Raw genomic sequence first — 26,085 nt, forward strand, 5'->3', positions numbered from 1 at the left:
CTATGATAGGCCAGAGAGGTCAATTTATCCAACCTTGGTTTTACAAATAAGGATACTGGGATCTAGAAAAGGGAAGTCATTTCCTCATGGTCACACATCCAGTTGCATCGTTGATACTAATACCCAAGTCTCCTTATGTCTTGTTCAGTGTTCTCTCTGTTGACACTATTGCTTACAGAATAGGTTGTTTGAAAATTCATTTATAACTTGGTTTCATGGAACTTGGAAAATCAATTTTCATGGAATCAGTCATAAGCTCAGAGTTCTCCTTTGTTCCATTCTATACTTTGTTTCCATGTTAATTTAAGCTTTAAGTCATATTAATGCTAACTTTAGACTCTCTGTTGCACATGTCCATTCCTTTTTATTCTCATCTCTATCTACCTGGTTATCTCATGCCGAGGACATTGCAGTAATCTTCTGCCTGATCTCACCTCCAGACACTCTTGTAGCAATTCATTCTGCCCATCCTGTCAGTTTCAACTTCCTAAAGCATTGTTATCCTCTTTCTTTGTTTTCCAAAACCTATCTATTCCTCTAGGCCCCAATCAAACGTCATCTCTTTCATAATGACTTCACTTACCACTCTAGGTATAAGTGATGCTTCAACTAAATTCTTATAGCTATTAGTTTATATCACCATGCATTCAACTTTCATTCATCTGATATTTTTGAATGCCTACTCTACACCAGGAAATCATGTGGCATTTATCACTCACAGACTTTCAATGTAACAATTTGTGACTATGATATGTCTCTCGTTTCAGATTGTAATATTCTTGATATCAGGGACCATGCTTGAAGATCTTTGTATTCTCCATAGCCTATAGCAAAGAGGCTTTTGTGCATAGTTGATGATCAGTAAGTATTTGTAGATAAATATTGAACTAAGAAAGTGCTATCATAGAGTAAGGAGATAAATGTGGCCTCTGTGGGATCAGTACGAAAACTGTTAGATATCAATTATAAGTATGTTTGAAGAGCTTCCCTTAACCCTTAAAGAAGTTGGTTCTTTACATATCATGAAAGTGATCAAGCAAAAAAAGTATCAAGAAAAAGGGGTATTTCATTCATATTCAGATAGGTAAATATTGTCAACAACAGGAAGTGGAAGAACACTGAATCAAATTAAAAACCCTTCAGTCTCAGTTTCTACATATATAAAAGTGGGAAAGTGTTTCAAACCCACTTTTGCACACAGAGTAGTTTTACTCCTTTAGTTAATGATGAGAAAAATGCTCTGTTAACTGTAAAACTATGTAACAATAAGGTCTTATTATTTAACATGAGATTTTGGATACAAAAAGGAGCTACATCAAAAGGTAATCAATTGTAATGTTAAGTATCTGCCTCTGATGTCTTAATTGGTGAGGAACATGCTTTTTATTTTATTTTATCTTATCCTATTTTATCTTATCTTATTTAATGGTGGTAGAGTGGTCCTTGTCAGAGATTAAATCAAGGGATGAATGTAAGGAATTTAACAGACTTTGAAATAAGTAATCTTCTTCATTCCCACTCCCACCTCTTAGTATTACATTGAGAGCATGTCCAGGCCGAGATTCCTTTGCTCTGACCCTGCTTGATTGTCTTCATCTGCAGCTAGACTAAACCGGATAGGATTACCAGAATGATCAACTGGCAAATGAACTCATTTTGTTAGAAACAGCTTAGCTGAGTTCTGCTTACAGAACTGTTAGTGTTTCACATCGAATTTAAGCTTCACTAAACAAATAAGCCAAATGTTAGAAAAAATTAAGGTATAATTAAAATAAGTTTTAGAATATTCTTTCTCTCTTGAATAACTTTATAATGACTCTATACTTTTCACCCATCAATAATTCAGAATATTTGATGCCATCAACTAAATTTGGGCTCATGATATTTCTGATCAACTTTACCTACTCAGTGAAAGTTCACTCATTCTAAAACACCCCAGCTATCCTTATATAAATTAAACCCCATCATCAATGATGTAAATCAGTGTAGCATAGAGGAAGTAGGTTCTTAAAATAAATTTTATTAGAATAAGCTTGAAGACTCTATACAGTGATGGATTTAAATGAGTAAATTGTCCCTTCACATGGCCAATGTTCAGTTAATTGACAAATTTTTACTGAGTGCCTAGTCTGTGAACAAGAAACCTAAACTCATTCTTCAAAGGAGATTGCATTTCAAAAGGAAAATAGATCTAAGACATGTAAATAAATAAAATATTTACACATTACTATAAATGCTATGAAGGAAACACCATCTTAATCAGCAATTTACAGTTGGAGGCTGCGACAAAGTTCTCTCCACAGGCAGCATACAATTTAGAAGTAGGCCAATTTACTATCATCTCAGTGTGTTATCAAACCATCAAAACCAAAGTTAACTAAAAGCTGATAAAGCAGTGTTTGCATCCAATGTCTCAGGGGCTTTAATGTACATCTACCATAAATGTTTGGTTTGGCTTCTAGAACATTTCCTTAGTGTTTTCTCTGAGCCATTCTGAACATACTATAGAAAAACATAATCATCAACTGGAAGACATGAAATATAACTAGTGTAACAGGGTTTAAAAATTCCCTTACAAAAGGCTGTCTAGAACTCCCATATGGATCAAAGGACAAGATTCAAAGGGTCACTCATGGTGTCTTTAGCCAAACCTACAAACAAGGAGAAAAATTTCCAACAGAAATATTGTGAACAAATATGCCACAACAATAAATAATTTAAAATTTATGAAGGTTTTGAAGGATTTTAATGTTAAAACTTTATACAGTAGAAATGATTTCAGATAGGTTATCTAATAATTAAAGTTAATTTATGTGACTGATACTTATAATATATATGTATTGAAATCCCCTTCTTACGAACAAAAATTTTAAAATGCTGTAAGCTCATTTATCTTTACTATCAACCCATCCCGTATGTAATTTTTCCTTTTTTTTTTCCCTTTATACTGTGACTTTAAATCACACTGACATTTAAAGAGTCAAGCTTATGCACCAAAGTATTTCAGAAGAAACATATTTAGTATGACCAAGGTTTTTGTTATTCTCAAATAGTTCTAGGAAAAATAAATTTCTGAAAGGAGGAAAATAGTTTTATTTTTCAGGTTCTTGAATCGGAAGATCATGCCTTTAGAGACTTAAGTGATCAAGAGGTTGTTTGGATACCCTCTGGAAACTTAAATAAGCCTAAAATATCCAGGCCTCTTTCAGTTCCTTTTTCTTTTGACATACATTCTTGTCAAAGAATTTCCAGGATCTCTAAAGAGATTAAGCAGGTTTATAAAAGCTGCTGTGGAGCAAGAGTTGACATATAAAATGAATAAAATTATTAGTTAAGAGTGAGGGAAGCTCCCCAAAACCTCCAACACTGGAAATGCAAAAGTTAACATGATTTAATCATGTCTCCAGAGAGAAACTAAAAAAATTTTACCAACACGTATTTACTGATCATTTATCCCCTACAGATGAAGTTAGGGGTAGGGGCAGGGCATTGCTTGACTTATGTCCTATTTATTTATCATATTTGTTCCCAAATCAACATTTTGTTTATTGTATTGGGCCAGGAAAACACATTACATGACTAAAAGATCTTATCTGTATGAGGAACAGCTAAAGCCTAATTTAGTAGTCCCCAAAGTATGGTCATATATGCCAGGTTAACAGGTGACTCCCATTTAAAAGCCTGAGACGTTTTTCCAGCTTTATCGAGGTAACTGGCAAATCAAACTTGTGTATTTTTGAGGTGTACAATCATTTTACATATATTAAAGCATAGGAAACGTTTTATTGATCTTTTGGAATTTTAAATATATGGTTACTACTCTGATTGAACGATACTGCTTCTGAACAAATTCAGAAATATAGAAGTCACGTTTTATTTTGAATGTCAAAAATAAAGTATATGTATTTAACTTGTGGTCCCTAAAGTCCTAGAATTATAGCTAGTGTTAGGCAGTATTGTAAAATGCATTCTCACATTTGACAAGACAAATGAGAAATTTTCAAAAGTCAAGGTAAACTCCTAATTTTCTAAGAAATTTTAAGATCCTTAATAAAAGGACAGTTAACTCATGGATGTTTATATATTTATTGTATAATTCTAACAAGAATGTTTCAGTATTTGGTAATTTCAAAATCTATGCTTAAATAATCTATGAAGCTCAAGCTATAGAAGATTTAAATTATTTTTTAACTTAGTATAATTATGTACATATGGTGACAGTCAAAAATGTTCTGTTGTCTTCAGGAAATTTTATAGTTAAAAAAGGAGGATCTCTGGTAAAAGGGAAAAAGTCCTCCAATATAAAGCCCATTGGATTAAGGAAGTATGCATTATCATTAACTTGGTATGTATGACTATATTCTACTTTAAGAAAATGTAATTTCAAAACAGGTTGTGTGAGTGAATTATAAAGCAAAATCAAATAGTTCTGACAATCAAGTGACAGAACACAAGAGTAGGTGAAAAAATGCTCACCTTCCTTCACTGCCACCTCCTTTCCCCCGCAACCCCAGATACATGTTTGCATCTGTGGGTTTTTTAAAAAATGTTTCCATAGGCCTTTAAGCAGGGAAGCAGTTGTCTTTCAAAAACAAACAAACACCTGAAAGGAGTCTTTTAACAAAAATGCTATTAGAAGAAGAGATTATGAAGGGGGTGATGAGCTAACCATATATATTTGTAGTGGACATTAGAAGGAGGTTCCTGTTTCTATACTACTAAGAAGTGCAATAAGGCTCAGAATAGCCAAATTACACTACTTATATTTTTTTTTGTATCTTGTCATTTTAAATTTCATTGTTCTTTATTAAAGGGTTTAGGAACACTGGGAAATACTATACTACTGGAAAGAATGGTTGTTTTGTTAACTAAGATAATTATGTGGGTTTTTTATTGATCTCTTTTGTATGTGTTTAACTTATTTTGTGCAGATGTGTGTATGACTGTGTATGTGTGTTTGTGTCTGAGTGTGTGTGTGTGCATGTGTAACCCTTTTGGAGAAGATGTAAGATAGTTCAGTATTGCTTCAGAAATCAGTATATAGTGAGCTGTGTGATTAATGGCTCCATATTTAGGAAATTAAGGCATAACATTGATATTGGCTTACTTTCATCATCCTGTTGGCCGAATAAAAATGAGAAAAAAAACTAGAAGGGATTTTTGTTCCCTAAAAAGTGTTGGAATACCCAATGGGATGGGAAGGAAGGCTCTTGAGAGAAAGGGGAAAGACACAATATTGCTGAATCTTTTTTTGGAATTGTTACGACCCGAGGCCATTTTCTTCAACAGAAATTTACAACCATATTTCCTTGCCTTCATGTATAGAAAAGCCCTAAACCACATGACATTTCACATTATTCTTTACTCAATGGGGATTAGACCAGAAATGTAATAACATTATTCATATATTTAAAACACTATCTAATAGCAATTCAGGCTTTCCTACCTTCTTTGTGCTCTTCCCTGCTGGTGTTTCATTGTGTGTAACCTATCTAAAATTTCTGCAGAATTTAAGAAGATTTTTTGTGAAATATAATAAAGCCTTGATTAATTGGAAGCTACTAACCAGAACTCTCAATTAACCAGTTTTATTTATTTATTTTTTGCTACACTCTCCTTTTAGAAGGAAGAGGCAAATGACAAGAAAACAAGCTGTTAACAGGTATTTATGTATTTATTTTTTAAAAATCAACTTCCTGGGAATGTCCTGGAGCTTGTACAGATTCAGCCCAACTTCAGTAATTTTATTCCCTGTACTATACTTACTAAGGTAGGAAAGTAGTGCCATTTAAAATTTTCAGCAGCAAATATTGAATCTTGCTTAATCTTTAGTTAATAATAAGAAAAATGAAATCCAAATAGCTAATTAGAACCTGTCTATCCATTTGAGGGTTCTAGTTAATTGGGGTCTTCACGGTTTCACTATTACCAGTTAGTGATCATTCATATGTATTAACTGGGAGTGAATCCCAGGAACGCGTAGTTGGGAGATGACTTCCAGCCACAGAGAGCAACTCCTTCCCTGGGAACTAAAGCAGAAGCTAGAGAAAGGCTGCAAAGTTGATGGGGGCTGAGTAAGGGTCACTGACATAAAAATCATGACATCTATGTAAAATAATGGGAAAGTAATTCACCTGCCCCATGGCTCTGAAATGCTTAGGAAGGTACATTCACTTTTGCAGGGCAGCACAGGCTATTAAGTGTGCTACAGCAATAATGGCAAAAAAAAAAAACAAAAAACCAGGCCTTCTAATCTTCTGGAATCTTTCTAAGCATTAAGCACAGATATATATTGTAGGCATGCTACTAGTTCTAAAATATTTGAAATTATTTTTTCTCTAAAAATACATTTTAAAAATATTTGGAACTCTAAGATTTATGCTTGAAACTTCCTAAAATATCTATGACAATTTCAGTTAAATTGCAATCAGAGACACCATATTGCTCCAGACTTCATACCTTTTCGGTTGTAATGGGAACAAAGAATGGGCAGTTAACTCAGAGATGCAAGGGAGAAGGAGGGCAACCCATGATTCTAAAGTACAGTTTGATATTGACTGCCACACACCCTTCTCAGGTTAAATCACCCTATGGTGACTTTACCCCCTTCCTTCAGGGCTGCTCATGATGCATGTTTTATCTGTATTTTTCTACAAGAAAAATGTCATAGGGTTGTTAGAGAGATGGGGACCACACCATGTGATTTATCCTGGGTTTTCAACATAGAAAATGAAAATCATCATGGTGGTGTTTCTAATATCTGGGGCATTTTCTGTACTAAATATTACTCTTAAATATTTATCATGCACACTAAATAATACCCACGTGACCTGAAGCAGTGGATGTGCCTCCTTAAGTGCTAAACTTATTTTTAAACTGTGACTTCAATGCTGGCGGAGACTAGAACCCACTAGATTTCATTAATGAATGATTTTAACTGAAAAAGTTTAAGTGGATTGAGTTTTGAGATTAGGTTTGGGATATTGAAAGTAAGTGTTTTGATTTTATACGAATGCAATTGAATTCAGGCATTGAAATTGACTTTTTTTTAGTAAAATGATATGTAAATGAATGTCAACTTCTTGTTTTTAATTAAGCATAACAGTAGTTTATAACTGTATAGATTTATTTCTAGATTAATCAGAACACACATTACATATGTATATATATATATACATATATATATATATATATATGTATATATATATATGTAATGAGTTTTTACACTAACTGTAATCTGAGAAAAACTGTGAAATGTTTTTGAAAGTATGTGTGCTGACACTCAAATAAACTACAGAGAAACAGGAGAGTTGCAAACTCTAATGCCTACTGAGACAAGGGTGGTAGCATAAATGAAAGGCCATAAGCAATAGGGAGTGGTGGGGACTATGGTGACCTAGAGAGCATATATTCTTTCCAAAGGTGGCAGCTATTACTCAGCTCAGCTGATTGCTACCAGGTGGGAATGCAGGCCCACTGTTGTTAAGATTTGACTTTTTAAGAGAAACTGGGAATCCAGATTTTTATATGAAATTCTCCAATTCTTAAATGTTGGTAACTAACTCAATAAAAAGCAACACTATGCAGGCAAAGCAAAACCCATCTGTGGTCTGGATCTAGCCCATGGGCTATCAGTTTGCGACCTCTGCTTTAAACTTAAGTCCTCTAGGTACTGCGGTTTAGAAAATCACAGTACGTTATAAATGCACCCAAAGATCTTGATGATGGAAAATTCAGGTAAAGTAAATAAATAATAAGTGGAGTGCTTGTAAATAATTCTCCTGATACTCAAAATGGTGGTTATGCACTTTGTGATTTTTTTCTTACTACATGGAAATAGCCAAGATATTTTTCCCTTAATGTGGTTTGAAAGCTAAGATAAAATTATGAATTTTTCATTTTCATATTTATCAGTGCAATGCAGTATGAAAGATAATTTCTTCTATGTCCAAAAGAGAATATTTAAGTTAGGCTCTGTCATATAATGTCATTAAGGCTACTATTTAAAGACCAATTTATGGTGCTTTAATAGGAAGAAAGCCATGTATATAGCATGTGTTGTTTTATTTTAAATTGGCTTGCCTTTAAACAAACTCCCTATTTTATCTGGTGAAATTCCTTTGTTTTTACAAATGGTTAAAGTAAGAAATAAAAGAAATGTAAGTAGTTTTCACAACAAAACTTCATTTGAACTTTTGATAGGCATTGGCAAAGATAAAACAAAAGCTGGTCATTTGAGATTTTATTGAGGTAACTGTTTGACTGATCTGAGACTTTGATTGTTTGTCTCTCCTGCCCTGAACCTTAGCACATAATCCCACTATGCTACAGTGCTTTTGACATCTGTATGCCCCTTTCATCACTGGCAATCCAAAAGAATATTTGTCTAAAAAGGAAACAATTAAATTCCAACCTCTCTAGGAAAAAAAAGAAAACCAGAAAAAAAAAAAAAACCCACTGCTAAACCTGCTTTAATGACCCCTATGATCTGTACCACAAATCCTTAGTCAGGATGGTAAGTTAATATTGTCATTTTTGTTGAGAAACGTTTATCAGAGGACTTAAAAAAAAGAGAAAAGTAAAAAAGAAAGAGAAAGAAAAGAATTCACAATCTCAAATACTAAATTAACTAAAAAAAACCCACCCCTCATTTGTTGACATATTATTCTACTTGCAGATTTAACACAAAAACATATGAAAGATGATAAATTGTTGGACAACTGGTCAACACATATGACAATGTGCAAAATAGCTGATGTTTTACTTAAATAAAATTTGGGTGGACAGTGGTACCCTTTCTAGATCATCAGATAGTTTTGACCACAGGTAATCTGTTGTGTGATAGGGATGAACTACGTTTAAATGTATTAATTAATTAAAACCATTCCTTAAAAACTCCAACAAGTGGAGATTCTTAGTTAATTGACTAGTCCTGAAAGATACAGAATCTAAGAAATAAGTGACTTTTTGATGCATTTGACCAATGTACACATATAAATAAGGTTATTCAGGATAAATTTTGATGAACTAGTGCTTTTTATAATATCTAACATTTTTCGAACATGATATCCCTGGTGTTTTCCATGTATTAGTTCATTTAATCATCATAACAGCCCTATAAGGCAGGTGCTATTATTGTGATTCTTGTTTTACAGATGATGACATTGAGGTACAGAGAAAGTTAAGTGATTTATCTAAGGCCACACAGCCTACAAATACCAGAGCCAGCATTTGAATCAAGGCCATTTGATTTCAAAGCTCATATACTTTGGATCAATATATTTTACAACCTGACAACTGGAATCAGACTAATTACCAAAACACCTAATTTCATTACATTTATATATATACATATACATTATATGTATATATATATATATACTTTTTCTGACTTATCAAAAATGACATTTCTATTCTGAAATCAACTTTGGTAACATCACTTTGGTAGTGTGTAAAGTTAGCAACATTAATTATAAAATAGTTCAAATAGAAAGAGCAGGAAATAATGAGAGATACCTGTGGACCAATAATCAGGTCTACATTTTGCTACATTTGATTCAGAGCTCAATTGAAAAAATTACAGATACAGATGTTTCTGTAAAGCATTAGTGATATGATTAACACTAATATTCTTTCTATTATACTTCACCCTTCATTGGAAGTAGCCACTGCTTTAAAATTGGTGTGTATCATTGCTATGTTTTTAAATTTTATGTGTATTTATACATAAATAATATGCAGCATTGATTTTTGTGTTTTTAAAATGTACCTAAATGGTTTGGTATTATAGTATCATTTTGTAATTGTTGTTTTCACATTATGTTTTTGAGATTTATCTGCATTGATACATGTAGATCTAGTTCATTTTTAAAAATTGTCCACTATACTCTTTCATTCTATGAGTATACCACAGTTTGATTATTTTTTACTGTATTGATGAACACTTAGGTTGTTTCTAATTTTTGTTGTAATGGGCATCATGTTTTCTTGTGCCCCTGTGGGAAAATTTCTCTGGTGTATAAGCCAGAAGTGAAATTGTTGAGCTGTGGGCTATGCACATCTTCAACTTAATAGTTACTGCCAAATTGCTCTCTAAAGCTGTTCTGATTTACCCTCCCACTAGCATTTTACGAGAGCTCTTATTTCCCAAGATTCTTGAAAATGTAGTAGGTATTTTAAACAAAAATTTCTTTGAAGAAAACAATAATTCTTTTTCATTGATTCTCTTTCATGATTATACACTACAGACGAAACGTTGATTCTGATCACAGTGTACATAACAATGTTTACTGATACTATATATTTGTGTCATTATTTTTCGTTTAAAAATATATGCAGTTCAGATAAGCATAAGGATACTATGTAAAATTTGTAAAGTATTTTCCAGGTTTCAAAGCACTTTCCCATAAAGCCTCATTTGATGAGATATTGTGGTATAGCAGGAAGAGCTCTGGAAAACGAGTCAGAAGTTCATGGCCTTAAAACAACCCTGCAAATCACTCTATGGCTTGGGACCTCAGTTGCTGCATCTGTAAAATTAGGATGTTGGACTAAGCTATCTCTTAGAGACATACTATAACCTTTGATCTATGATACATATCGCCCCCTTTCCTTGAAGCTGTAATTTACTTATTGTGCATAAAACATAAAGACAAAATTGAATTTTATCAATTTGTGAAACTGTTGTAACACCCTTAGTTAAGATCATGAGTTTATCCTGTTTATCTTTGTGTTCCTCTTAATGCAAGGACAATTGGGGGTGGGGGTGGGAAAGAAGATGGGAGCAGGAGCTCAGCATTATAAGGACTAGTCAGTGGCAACACACCATCTTGAATTAATCTTGAATGTTCCACACCCTGAAGCATTACATTGCAAATGCTGAAAATACAATGAAAGTCCAACCACTATTTTTTGTGGCTTTGTGTTTCTTTTCAAGCTCTTTTTATGCGTTTCAGATTCAGAGAAAAGAATATTCAGTATTTTCAGCTCACTTAAGATTTGATTCTAACTGCTTTTATGGTGCTGCACATAGCTACTTAAAGTAGAGGGAGGACTCAGGTTGACTGTTCTGTATTTCTTTTTGGATGGGGGAGGGTAAGTAATTGACTTTGTGTTTGGAGAGACTTTTCATTAGAAAGATCTGGATCTTTAACCTGAGGCTTAACAAAGAGCTTTCAGGCTTTCTTAGATTCTATGTGTGCCGGAAAGAACACTCAGTTAGAAACCTATCTAATATTGTAAGAGATTAAAGTATAAAAGGGAGAGAGTTGAAACTGATTTTATTTAAACTCCCAGAATTGCAAATATAACACACTCACAAACACTCACACATTCACACACACAAGTGTATCCTATCTCAAGCACAGAATACCTATTATTTTCAATGACTTTTAAAAAGGAAACTCTGTTTATCTATGAGGATATTGAACATAGTTATGTTTTTAGTGAAGCTTCTACTTATGGAAGGTAGCAACTCTGGCAAGCAGAATCTAAATCAGTTAATCTCTGGTGATGAAGACATTTTTTGGGGCCTCTCTTTTTTATGAATAGTCCTGGGAAAAAATGTTTGACTATGGCCTTCCTAGGAAGTGAATTGACCTCCTACAGAGATTCAACATCAGATATTACAAGAAAATTGTGGTTCACACACTTTGTTCAGATGATCTCTGGATTAATACAATTCACGTGTATCCCTCATTGTCCAAATGTGACACTAAGCCTAGAGAATCCCACATAAGTTGCTTTTGAGTGTTTTTACCCACTTTGACGTATTTGTGAACTGACTGTGGGGCCCATATCTAAGAACTTCCATTGCTATTTTTGCTAATTGGCACCTTGCTTTACAGTTTAAGCATACTCTGAAAACCACTATTTTGCTCATTGTGTTACTTCCACTAGTTCAATGAAGAGGAACTTGTGCCAAGTTAATCTAGACTATTTTTGCCCTGATCTTACTTATCCTATGTGGGGATTTAATCAGGTTATCTAACTTTTTCAATAAGCACTAAATAAATCACTAAAAATGCAAGATATTCCAAAGTCTTTCAGCTAGTTTCTGTAGGTCAGAGCATTTTTAAGACAGCACATCTTGGATATAATCACAAAATAGCTGATAAGACTGTTGGGAAATTACTACTCTACTTTTAAAAAGAATAAAAATCATGGTTCTGAGTATTTATTAAAAAACAGGAAAGGAGGAAATGTAAGCATTGCTGTTTTGCCTTTTCATCTGCATTTCTAAAAAGTATTATTTGCAGTTGAGATATTAACGATCTTTATTTATAAAACCGTTTGCTGTTGTTCTATGTACTACTCCTTATTGAGTGCAGACACTTTTGTTAGCTTGAATGAATCCTTGGCAAACAACATTTATGTTTTATCCACAAAACATCAAAATCATGGACACTGTTGTCTTTACCACTGTCTCCAAGAATACCCAGGTGCTTTGCCACTGATGGCATTTAGATAATAATACTATAATATTAGTATGAAAATATTCCTTTTTGCTTTTATTGAAAACCCAGTTTGAACCTTGAGCAAGTCATTTACATGATGTTTCCTTGGGATTACCTACATTCTTGTCCACTCTGACCTTGTAATTTTGCTCACAGTTGGAAATGTAATGCAGAGTGACTAAGATAATGTTGTTTACACAGACTTTAAGTGGAGTGACATTATAGTCAAGCAAGTGTCACATCACCCAAAGTGAAGGAAGACTTAATTACCATAATCCCGTGAATACTAAAATTTCTTGGCTATGTGTAGCATAATAATGTAATGTTCTGCATGTTCCATTTAATAATGTGAAGGTGCAATACATTAGGTTTCAGGTTGTGTGTCTCTTTAATATAAAGGAAAAGAAAGTGAATTATAGAAGGAAAATGGCCTTTTGTAAGTAGGATACTTGTCTGAATGTTCAGGTGAAGTCAGTCCTTTCTTTTAAACTTAGAAGAGTTGCCTAGTGATGTGAAAATAAAGGGACTGCTAAAATATCCATAAATCTAGACACCAATGAGTAGAGTGACAGACCATGAATTTCTCTGGAGGGTGCAGGGTAGATTTAACTAAATGACTGAGACAGGATAAAGAGGAAAGGTTGATAACCACCTATTATTGTGCAATGGGGAACATATCATTAATTTACAAAGAGAGTGGTGACATTTTCTAAAAATTGTATAGCCCTATTCTTAAAAGTTTGTCAGTGTAACTAATTAGTTGCTAAAATGGAGTTGATTCTAAGACCCAGTATGAATGCATTTGAAAAGGCAGTGCATTGTCCCTAAATTGGTAGGGTTTGTAATACATCTTGATGAATGCTACAAAATAATGTTCAGAAATGGGACTATTATGCCAAAATGGCCGTTCTTTGGTTTGTAGTCCTTGAAGGAGTTATGTTCCATGGCAACGTGCTCAACAGTCCTGCATACATGTGAAGTGCCTTAAAGACGTGTCCTGCTTTCTGTTTTTGATAACACCGAGTTTTCAATACAAAGAATAAACTTACTCAAAGTGTTCACCTCCTCCCAGCATATTAGGACTACAAAGATCTGCTGTTACTTTGGATTATTATTGGGAATTTTTGTTTTTTATCTAATTGTAATGTTCAAAAGGGGGCAAGTACAAAATGATTCAGCCACAAAATGTAAAACATTATTTTAATAAATCCATTAGAAAACTAAGATGTAAAAACTGTATATAGCTCAATCAACAGATTCATGTAAGTTGATATCTCATAATTTATGATATAAACTGATAGATCATCTGATATATAGTGTTCTAGATATTTTTAAAAATATTTAAAAGATGTTAAAACATATAAAATATTGAAACCTATTAATAATAGCAGTCGTGCTTGGATTTATTGCAATTAGAAGAGTTTAAAGCATTTTAAACTGATTTATCATTACCAAATATTCTCCCTGTGACAATATTTTTATTTAAATATATAAACAAAGTTATTCTTTGATTTTTATTTGATGAAAATCAAATAACTTGGACGTTTTCATTTAAAATGGCTAATTCTAACCAAATAGTATATTTCTACAATACAGTTAGTCAGTAGAGCTGTATGCTTATACTGCTTTAAAATGAAATTAGCCTAAATAACAAATATAGCCATTTTATATTCTTTATGCCGCAAGAGTTTTACAAATACCCATTAAATCACATATTGATGTATCTAACATATTACGTGTAAAGAAGTTAGTAGTTTTTATTTTTTAATCATGGATTACTTTTGGCAATAAAGCACCCACTGTATTCAGAACATTATATGAAGGGATTTGGGACATCTGTTTGAGGCAGCCCATTAAAAAATTGTATATACATATTTTACTTTTTGGTTGCATTAACTCAAATTGTGCTTTCCTTAATTCGTTTGTCCAGCTCTCCCTCTTCAAAAATCACTGCTTGTGATTTTTGGGACTAAGTTGGACTCCTATTCATGTAGAGATAAAGCAGTTTTTAATTAAGTTGGGCTTGGCACAAAAATGGTTAGAGGCAATGTTTTTTTTTTTTTTTTCTTTTTAATGAAGTTTTTGTTTTAGAACAGTTTTAGATTTACAGAAAAATTGCAAAGGTAGAAAGACTTCCCATGCACCCTGTGTCCAGTTTCCTAATTGTTGTTAATATTTTACAATTAATGAATCATTTGTGACAATTAATGAACCAGTATTGACACACTATTGTTAAAGTTTATAGTTTATTCAGACTTCTTCAATTTTTCCCTAATGTCCTTTTTCTATTCCAGGATATAGGATACCACCTCATATTTAGTCATCATGTCTCCCTAGACTCCTCTTGGCTTATGACAGTTTCTTAGACTTTCCTTGTTTTGGATGACCTTAACAGTTTCGAGGAGACAGGTCAGATATTTGTAAAATGCCCCTCAATGGGAGCTTGCCTGGTGTTCTTCTCATTGTTAAATTAGATTTTTGGAGGGAAGACCACAGAGGTAATATTCCATTTTCAACACATCATATCAAAGGTACATACTATCATTATGACTTATCATTGTTGAGGTTGACTTGATCACCTGGTTCCTGTAGTGTTTGTTAGGTTTCTCCACTGTAAAGTTACTTTTTTCCTTTTTCTTGACTGTACTATTTGGAAGTTTTTGGAAGGAAGTCACTATGTGCAGCCCACAGTTAAAGAGCAGGGAGTTAGTTATGCTTCACATTCTTAAAGGCAGAGTATTTGCAGAAATTATTTGGAATTCTTCTGCAAGGGAGATTTGTCTCTTATTAATATTTATTCATTCATTTTTTTTCACTATGGTCTCATAAGTATTTAATTTATATTTTAGATCATAATCCAATGCTACATTATTTATTTTATTGTTTAAATTTTTCTAGCTTTGGCCATTGGGCACTCTTTCAGTTGGCCACTGGGTACCTTCTACATGCCCCTATCATTGTAAATTTTTTTAGCCCTTCTTTACTTTCTAGCACTACAAGATACTCCAGGCTCATTTGGTAGATTTACTGCTCTAGTCCTAGAATCAGCCATTAAGGGAAAGTTTGGTTAGAGGAAGATTTGATCTTCTCAATCTTGAGCAAGTGTTGGAGGTGGCTAAGAAAGAGGGTCAGGGGGACTCTCTCAGTTCCATTTTCTTGTTGGTACCCTAAATTTTCCATCATCCTGATAATGCACATAGGCCTCATTGTCTCACCACATATATCTCCTCATTTCTTTCACAATATCTAGTGTTATAATATCATATCTTCTAGATATCATAGTCTTCTACAGTCACACACATTCATGGTCATGCATAGATTTAGAAATGTACTGTGCAACTCTCCAACATACATGTCCTTTCTGCAAAACACCGCCCGCACCCTGCATCCAATATACTAAGTTTATCATCAGTTCCTGAGTCACTGTGGATTCATTTTTTTTTCTTCAGAGAGGGTTTGGGGTCAAATAAGTTTGGGAAATATGGGGTTCAGTAAAAATAAACAAGTTTGTTTACCACAGGTCTTCTCAGGGTTTATACTTTGTTAATTTGCTCTATGAATCTATAAGATGTAATATACACAGTTTCTCAGTCTTTTTTTGATTAAAAGAACCTTTTTGTTTAGAGAACTAGTGTTCCATGAAGTACACTTTTGGAAATACTGCTATAGTGGTAAGAGTCTTGAGTTTGTAGTCAGAGATCTTGTGTTTAATCCCTCACTGCTAACAGCTAGCTCTCTGATCACAAGCAAATCACTTAACATCTCTAAGTCTTTGTTTTCTTATCGATCAGATGGACCTATGGATGTCTCTTACAAGATTGTTGTGAAGGGCAAAAATGAGCAAAATATGCAAGAATTTTTTGGAAAAGCTAAAATGCTTTGGAAATTTAATAACCACTGTGAAGGTGGGGACTGTGCCTTTGTTTTGCTGACCACTGTTATCTCCAGTATCCAGCATATTTTCCTGACATTTAGTCTTCAGTATCCAATAAATATTTATTGAGCAATTGAATATTAGTATCACTTACATTATTTTATATTTTTCTCCTAGCGCTGTACAGCAGCCTATGACATTTTATAAATTGTTTCTGAAATTAGGAGTCTATGTAAAAAAATAAATAAATAAATAACAGAATGCAGGCACAGTTGAAGTGGCTATATGCATGAAAAAAAAAAAAACTTTTGATTGCAGCCTTTGTTTTACTGAGCATGTGTTCCCAGCCAATGACTGGCTGCATTCAGATTAGTTTTCATTGCTTCAAGCTGACCAGATTTCCTTTTGAAATAAGGGCACTGGAGCTTTCACCTCGACACTGTGGTGATGTAAAATTCCTGCTGCAGTCACTGAGCTGGTGCTAGAAGAAGAGGAGCACCTGTGAGCACAGGCTGTCAGAAGGCCCTCTGAACCCTAGAGTGTTGAGGCTACAGCTGCTGGGTTGAGAAGCAATTGGAAGCGCTTTGTCACTCCTTCTTGTGCAACCGCAGGAGACCCACTAAAGGATTTTTACTTTCTTTGGATGTATAATCTGTGTTGATTAACAGGAGTTATTGGGTGGAGCTGTGCTGGGGGTGGCAGGGCAGGCCCTGTTAAGCAACATATTTTGGTAAGGATAGTAGTGTCCAGATAGAAACAGGAACAGGGACCTCACATCATCTGTTTTGCCTAATCCCCCACAAAACAGCATATTCTATAAGTATTCTCAGAGGCAAACATTTTAGGTTCCAGCTTCTCTTTTCAGGGAATCAACTGGAGCATGTTTATTATATTTGATTTTGAAAAATTGTCAGCCTCCCTAGAAATGCTAGGTGATTATTTGAAGTCTAGGAAGAACACATTTAGCTTTGGAAATTGTAAAAAGTGTTTTAATCAAGTTCTAGGTTTGTTGGTTAGTTAGTGAGACAATAGGCAAGATCAATGCAGGGGTTTTTCCTTTCTTAATATTTAAATCATAATGACACATACTAGCAAAGCTTTGTTCATCATGTAGTTCATGAATGCTGGAAAATAAAAAAGCTTTAGTTAAAAAAAAACCTGTATATGGGATAATGGTATCCTATCCTTTTCACAAGTGTTGGTCAGACATGGAAATTCCACAAAGATAGCTTAACAATTTGTAGAATTGCTCTTATTTACACTCTGAAATAGTTAGAAATATCCCCCATGCCTGCTTCCCCATCAAAAGATGAAGTATATACTTTAATTTAAAGCTTCTATAAAATATGTGTGTGGGTGGAGAAGCGAGGGCTTAATATTAGATTATACAGTACTATGACTGTATTGCCTGATGGATGTATTATTTTTTCTCTGAATCTACCTTCACTAAATAATTCATTGCAGATTTTAACCAAATTTATTAGTTCTTTATTTAATTGAATAGATTGTGGGACAAGAGATTCTTTCACATGTGCTCTTGAAAATTTTGCAACTTTTATGTAAAATAGAACCATCTTCTTTAAAATAAGCATTTACAGGAAGGGGTTTTAAGCAAACATTTAAACCTTAATGCAGAAATTACATTCTGGAATCTTTCCTTGCACTTTGAAAATGCACCGAGTTTTTTGAATTTATGGCAGCACAGCTAAATTCCAGCAACTGCAAAAATAATTAGTGAAATTAAGTTGAAAATTTTGTAAACAAGTAAAGTAATTATTCATTCTGTACCATACTACAAATGTGGGAGGACATGTTAAATGATAAATTAGGCATGAACTGTTTTAATCTGTAAACTGAACATGTTAGCAAACGGCTTGCGTTTGTAATTAGTATTTACGGCCACAGGAGAGTGCCTCTTTTAAAACAGTGACAGGAAATTGATCAGTTTAGGTTGTCATAGCAACCAAAATAGTTCCATTGCTTCTGTTGGGTTTAGCCTATTATGCTATATGCCCATGTTTAGAAATACATTTATGAACTATAAAGATAAACTACTCAATAATGCAAAAGAGGTTGGGATGCCAAAATGCCAAACTGACAAAAGTCTGAATGAATGCTTGAACACTTCGTAACAAGCTTAAGTGTTCTATGGTTGTCATGACATTTCTTTTACAAAGCAAGTGATGTCTGGAAAAAAAATCTTAAAACTAGATGAAAATGCAAATCCCTTTATGACAGTATGTGGCTGTCACATTTATAATAACAGACAATAATTGATGATTTATGAGATGACACCGTGGCAACAAAGTCTTTCATCATTGGCACCCCTAGGTTACTTTTATATTAGGGGCTTGCGGGTGCCTGTGAAAAGTTTCCAACATGACATACAAGAAAGTCTACTCCTATCTTAATCCATTAGATCTCATTTAATGCAGGGTGGAAATATGGTAGAGATTTTCAAATCATCTGACAAAGTGAAAGCTGGCAATGTCTTTGGTAAAAAATACTGTTAAACTAGTAAGCACATTCAGTAGCTGAAAATGGACAGATTTGTTTCTGTCACTTAACGTTTCAAAGAAAATCTGTAATGCCGCTCTTAAGTTTGAGTGCAAGCTGTTAGGTTGTTTAAAGTTATGGTATAATTTAAAGTTATAATATCCTTATATAGGGAGGTGGGAGAAAGAAAAAGAGGGTGCAGTGTGCATTGAACTTGCTTGAACTCAGAAGAAAGATGATTTTTTAATTTGATTTTAATGTTGAGGTCTTTCTAAAAGTGGAATAAATGTACAATTGCATATTCTAGGTTGATGTTAATGTGTGTGGTAGGCTGAGGAATAACATGTTGCCATTACTTAAAGAGGATCATCTATCAGTTTTTTTTGTTGTAGGTGATTTAAAATATTGGAAATATAATGAACCTTCTGCCTTGGTTTTACTGTCAATTTATCAAAAATGAAATTATTCGACATTTGGACTTCTAGAAAGTTTCCTGGGTTTTTCTGCCACCTATTTGATCGAAACAAAGGGCTAGATCAGATAATCATTTTGAGATCCTTTCAGTGGAGTTAGTCTATTATTTATAAGGAGCTGTAGAAACATCAAAAATCGGAGGTATTGAATGTAAAATACTGAAACTATCTGACTTTAAATGACAGAAATATAACATAAGCATGCATATCAAGGTTAACCTAGCTTTTATACATGAGGTTTTAAAAAATATGGATGTAAGGAGTTTTCCAAACACTTACTTCTTATCTAATTTAAACCTTTCTAAGGATAAAAATACATAGTACTTATTTCATTCAGAGGATCAGATAAGCCAATTATATAAAGTAGGATCTCTGGTATCTATTCATTAATACCTTTTATTTATACATTTCCTACAAGGCTGTGGTAGGAATATAAAATCCTTAATTAACTCTGACTATCCTCAGAGTTAGTAATTTTGCTCCCAATTAATAGTTAAGAAAATGGAGTTTACCATTCAATGTCATAATGATTTACCTCAGTTTATATAAGAAAATAAGTTAATTTTGATTGCAAATCTTCTAGATGATGGAGAAATCACACAAGAGGACATGATTTTTAATTTAAAATGACACCTGGTCTTGGCTCAAGATTTTACTCAGTGATCTGGAATATATATATAAGATGCAGAACACATTGTCTCTATTTCCCAGGAGTTTATAATTTAGTTGACCAAGATATTAACTATAAGCATGAATCAACCAGAAAATAAACCCAAAGTACTGAATTAAGAAAGTGCAATGTTGTATTATATATAGATCACAGGCATAAGAAGTAAAGCTATTTGTGATAAGGGAAAAAGTCTGAAATGGCTTCATAGATGATAATAAGTTAGGAGGTAAGAATATTCTAACTCAGACCTTAAATGAATTTGGGAGATTTGAATTGTCAGAAAAGTGCTACTCTAAGTTTTGAGAGCCCAAATGAACAAAGACACAGAGATAAACGTAATCATGGAATATGATAGGAACATTGTAGAACTCTGTCTGACTTACACTGAAGTGATAGCACTGGGGACTAGTAAGAACAACACTTTGATATTGAATAGTCACCTTATTTGTTTCTCTACCTCCATTCTTGACTAATCTTGAGAATTAGTCCATCCTCCACACTGCTGCACATCACTACTCCCCTTGATCTTACAATAAAGTCCAAATATCTTAACATGACTTTCAAGGCCTTGATATCAGTGGTTCTTAACTGGAGGTGATTTTGCTCCCACTAGATATTTGGCGAAATTTGGGGACAATTTCGGTTGTCAACACAGGGAGTGGTGGTGCTACTGGCATCTAGTGGGGAGAAGCCAGGAATGCTGCTAAAATTCTGTAATGCAGAGGGAAGCTCCAGAAATACCAAAGAATTACTCAGATTAAGTCGTCAATCATGCTGAGCTGGAGAAATGAGAAATGCTACCTTATATGTAACCCCTGCCACCTTTTTAATCTCATCTCAAGCTACTTTCTCCCTTACTATCAATTCAACTGCTTTGGTGCCCTTGAACATTCCAGTTTCTCTCTCACTTTCAGATTTTCATAAATGCTCTTCTCTCTACTTGGAACACACGTCTGTTCCCCTTCTTCCCACACTTCTGCCCTTCAACCTGCTAAAACCTATTTACTCTTCTATATATGCCTATTTAATAGACTCTGAGTGCAGGAAGCATGTTGTATTCACCTTTGTATCCCCATTGCTCAGCATGTTGTTTGAGACACAATAAATGCTTGTTAAAGAAATAACATCAGTTGGTAGGGGTTTGGATACTGAGTTAAACAAAGACGGTAAGGACCTGGGTGATTATCTATAATGGCTGTGGGGATGAAGAGGAAGAAGTAAATTTGAGAGAGATTGCAAAGGGAGAATTTCCTCAGATTGGTAAATGATTTGATGTGGATTGTGACAGGAGAGTCAAAGATGATTTCTACAAACCAGGTAGACTGAGGGAATGGGGACAGAAATGAGGGAGTTCATAAGGAAGCTTGATCTTGAAGAGTCAGGTAATGATTTACTGATGTATATAAGCAGTGGGAAAAATATTTCAGTCTGAGTGAACTTACTAGCTCTGTGATCATTTAACCCCAGTTTCTTTATCTGTAAAATGGGTAAAGTATGAGTACCTACCTAATTGTGTGGTTGTAAGGATTACATGAGTTAATACAGATAGATCCTATGTTCAACTGTACTGTTATTTAAGATGTAATAAAGCAGTTTGACATGAAAAAAAGCACTTATCCCAGTGCTAGACATATAGTTAACACTTAATAAATGTTAACTATTATTATTATTATTATTTTGCTGTGAGTGTCCTTTCCTTCTTTGGTCTTTGCCTTTTAAAATTAAACTTCCTCCGGTACATCTACTACCTTTTCCATGAAGCCTTTTATGATGATTCAAGGGAAAGATGATCACCTTCCTCCTCTAAACTCCTATAGCATTTTAGTTTAGCAACTTTTTTTTTGCACTTCTCACATACTGCCCAGTCCTACATTTGCACATGTATTTACATTGTGAGTTCCTCGAGGGTAGGCCTGTGACTTACTCATCTTTTCTTGACATATAGAAAGTGCTAAATAAATGTTAGGTTATGATAATTAGTTGTCATTGTTATTATTATATTTGGGGAATCATTAGGGTATGATAGTTTACTCTTAGAATTAATGTGTTCTCTCATTTATATTCAGTATCAATGCTCCTAATATTTTCAAAAAGCATCAATTATGTTTTATGAAATAGTACAGAACATCATTTTAAATTGAGTACTAAGCAATTTGAATAATTTAAATGTATTTAATTGATGCTAGTCAAGTTTCATTATTATTGGAATGCATACCTGATTAAAGAGCTTTTTTTTTTTTTTAATTTTATTTATTTATTTATTTATTTATGGCTGTGTTGGGTCTTCGTTTCTGTGCAAGGACTTTCTCTAGTTGCGGCAAGTGGGGGCCACTCTTCATCACGGTGCGCGGGCCTCTCACCATTGCGGCCTCTCTTGTTGCGGAGCACAGGCTCCAGACGCGCAGGCTCAGCAATTGTGGCTCACGGGCCGAGTCGCTCTGCGGCATGTGGGATCTTCCCAGACCAGGGCTTGAACCCGTGTCCCCTGCACTGGCAGGCAGACTCTCAACCACTGCGCCACCAGGGAAGCCCAAAGAGCATTTTTTTAATTAGATATTTTTAAGCTATTATGTAATAGTGAAAGGTCATTTGTTTATAAGTTATGAAAGAATATTTTTGCTTTTAATGCCAAACCTTTGAAGAAACAGATGTATTAAAAGATTGTATAAAAGATGATGGACTTTTTAAAAAATGAAATAACCAACGTCCATGAATTTCCAAGAATGCACATCCCTTGTGGTTTCCCTTGAGATTGAAGATATAAAATATCACTTATGTAAGTGTTCAGAACTAAGTTCAGAAAATACAGCCCAGGGATGCCTGGAAAGTTTTGTAGTTACATTATATAACTTAAGAACTTCAGTGTGAGACATTCTTTCATGTCTTTTGCACAGATTTAATTTGATTCAGTGATTCAATAAACTTCTCTGTGCTTAGGGAACTGTTTTATATTTGTGATTTGTTTATTATACGTGGACATGATCCCTAGTTGGATCAACCTTTTACTATAGATGTGAGTACAACTGCCATAGAATTCAATTGGGACTTCAAGTGCACATCTTAGGGACATACTTTGCCTTTCGTTTACAGGTGTAAGCAGGACAATATAATAAATGAGTCTTAACTGAAAGGTTACATGAGCATACTCTGATTTATAATGACCAGCTCTAACATATAACGTCAAAGGACTAGGTGAAGCCCCATTTGGAAGATGTAATTTTTAATACGTTACAGTATTTCCTTCCAAGCAATTTCACTCTAATCTTATAAAAACAGAACTTTTCCAAGTGTTCAGTAGCCTTAGTTAAGTGGTACATAATTAATCAAGTTATTTTTGACATTTGGGATAGTTTCTTTGATGTGATTAGCTATTAGGCAAATGTACATTTTTCAGAAAAAGTTGATAGTTGCTTCAAAGAAGAGAAAGGGTGGAGTTACCTGGATGTTGCATAAATAGCATGAAAAATATTAATATTTATTGCACTATTCATGAACTTGCATCAACAAGCAGTGACATTTAGCTGGTAAAAAAATTAGTGAAAGAGGTAAACTAATGAGGCAGTATTCCATAAATATCTATGAATATTTGGTTGACTTCCTCAGAATAGGTAAGAGACAAGGGCTAGAAATAGATGTAATTTCATAAATGTATAAACACATTATAGACCAGAAAACATCCTATTATTCAACCTTTTATTTAATCAACTTGAGTGATATTTAAACATAGTTAAATTCAACTTCTTGAATTATAAAGGGAAAAGTGCCTATCATAATTACTTTTATTCTCTGTCTCTCCCATTCTTTAAGGCCTAGATTATGTCACCTCCTCCATATACCCTTCTTGAAGGGAAGGGAACAAAAAAATATATTCCCCCTTTTCTGAACTCTTCTTACATTCTTTGTTGTGTATCACTCATATATTTATTATTTCTTTCAGTTTATTAAAAATATTTATTGAGTACCTATATGTACCATAGGTACTATTCTTGGTACTTGACATACAGTCATGAACAAGGTAGACAGAAAAAAAAAATTTCTGCACACAAGGAACTTACATTCTAGTGGGTGGAGACAGACAACAAACAAGATAAACTAGTAAAATGTATATTAATTATATTATATTATATTATACAATAATAAGTTCTAAAGAAAAAAATAAAGATGGAAAGGGGGATTTGAAATTTGAGGAAGAGGTGAGTTGAAATTTTGGATAAGGAGACTGGGGAGACTTTACTGAGGTGACTTTTGAGGAAAGACTTGAAGGATGTGAGTGAACCAGCCATGTGGGTATCTAGGGGAAGAACCCTCCAGGCACAAGGAACAGTAAGTATGAAGGTCCTCAGGCAGGAGCTTTGACTAATTTCTCCAAAGAACAGCAAGAAGAGCAGTGTGGCTTGAGCGGAGTGAATGAGGGAATGAGTGGTAAGAAAACAGACGAAAGAGGTGACAAGGGACCAGAACATGCAGAGTCTTGCTTTTACTTTTAAGGAAATGAGAAGCCATTGGAGGGTTTTGAAAAGTGGAGTGACATATTGTTACTTAAGTTTTAATAGAATTATTCTGTGGAAGGATCGTGTCTACTAGGATATTTTAACCAAGGATTATAACAGGAATATATACAGTCAGAGAATGATCCAGGTATCTAAAATCTTCAAAAGATTAGAAAGAATGACCTGTAAATCAGTAGATGAGTCTAAAAGAGGACTATTTGATGAATATTTTGATAACATGGGGTTCAAAACTCAATGTTTTACAGAAAGAGTGAAAATGATCTGGAAGCAATAATGAGGAGCAAGGTAGACACCTACTTCACCTCAGGCCCAGTAGTATGAGGGGTGTGGGAGAGTAAGCAGCCAACAGTTGAGTAGGCTCATATATTTTAACCATGTAGTAATGTCTTTAACTGTGGTCTATGTAGGTCTTATACACTCAACTACACTGCAAGTCGTATAAGTAAGATTGAATAAGAGTGTGGAAATTCACAGGTCTCCAGGTTATATATATACGTACCTCACTGTATTTGTAAGTTCCTGGGGACAAGGGCAAGGTCAATGTTCAGGAAGTTCTTTGTATAGGAAACAAAACTTCACAAATAGTCACCTTTTAAAATAATGAATCAGGGAATTCCCTGGCAGTCCAGTGGTTAGGACTCAGTGCTTCCACTGCTGGGGACCTGGTCCCTGGTCAGGGAACTAAGATCCCGCAAGTCACATGGGGTGGCCAAAAATAAAAAAATAAAAATAAAAAGCAAAAATAAAATAAAATAATAAATCATAGTATCCTTCAGAGAACAAAGTTGCTTTAAAAAAAAGTATTAGTAGTATAAATTGCAAAAAAAAAAGAGAAAACATAATTCTATTATGACAGAATGAAGTCATATAAGCATAGAGAGAACCATAAGAAAACAATTCTTTCACCCGATGCATTAAATGGCATAATGAAAATACTCAAAAATATTATACTTAACACTATTTTAACAACTTATGAGGATAGAACAAGTCAAGGTTGGTAAAACAAAAGAAGAGAGTACTTTTGCCATGAGTTATTCAAGCAATTAAAAATAAATGTAAAAATGTTTTCTGTTACTCATGGCAATATGAGTCTGAAACAAGTTCAAGTAATAAGATGTGTTATATGTAAGGTTTATTACTTCTTATTAAATAGGAAAATGCTTTATCCAAAGAACACTGAGTTTTTATAGCAAGGGAATATAATAGGAAGAAAAGATGCTCATAGGATTCATTACTAAAAATAACACTAAAATATAGTATTGACAGTATTTTAAATTTAATTAGGAAGTATGTTAGAGGTGTTGATAATGAAACTGGCATGGTTTTAGTTTATGTTGACCTCATTTAAGGCATAGACATAATTTATATTAGTTCAGAAATGCTAAGATATGTCCAGAATATATGAGAGAATGACTAATCCCTATAATAAACTTTGAGTCGAATGCTAGGAAAAATGTATTCCAGATTTTCACTTATGTTCTTACATCAGAAACAGATCTACATCACTATTTTCAAAATTTCTGCAGAGAACAGCATGTATATCTGGTTAATGGTCTAAAAAATAGTTTTAGATCCAAGTTTTTTTTTAAAAACTTATTACAATTAC

The 26,085-nt window shown here is 33.8% G+C and overlaps 1 protein-coding gene across 1 annotated transcript in view; it reads left to right on the top strand.

Annotated features, from left to right (window-relative positions):
- DACH2 (dachshund family transcription factor 2) overlaps positions 1-26,085 on the top strand; it is a 619,342-nt gene that overhangs the window by 148,848 nt on the left and 444,409 nt on the right. Inside the window, exon 2 of the mRNA XM_059910621.1 lies at positions 5,624-5,662. Within this exon, the coding sequence (XP_059766604.1) occupies positions 5,624-5,662 (39 nt within the window). The remainder of the gene's footprint in view (positions 1-5,623; positions 5,663-26,085) is intronic.

This window comes from Balaenoptera ricei, chromosome X (genome assembly GCF_028023285.1).
Source record: "Balaenoptera ricei isolate mBalRic1 chromosome X, mBalRic1.hap2, whole genome shotgun sequence".
NCBI lineage: Eukaryota > Metazoa > Chordata > Mammalia > Artiodactyla > Balaenopteridae > Balaenoptera > Balaenoptera ricei.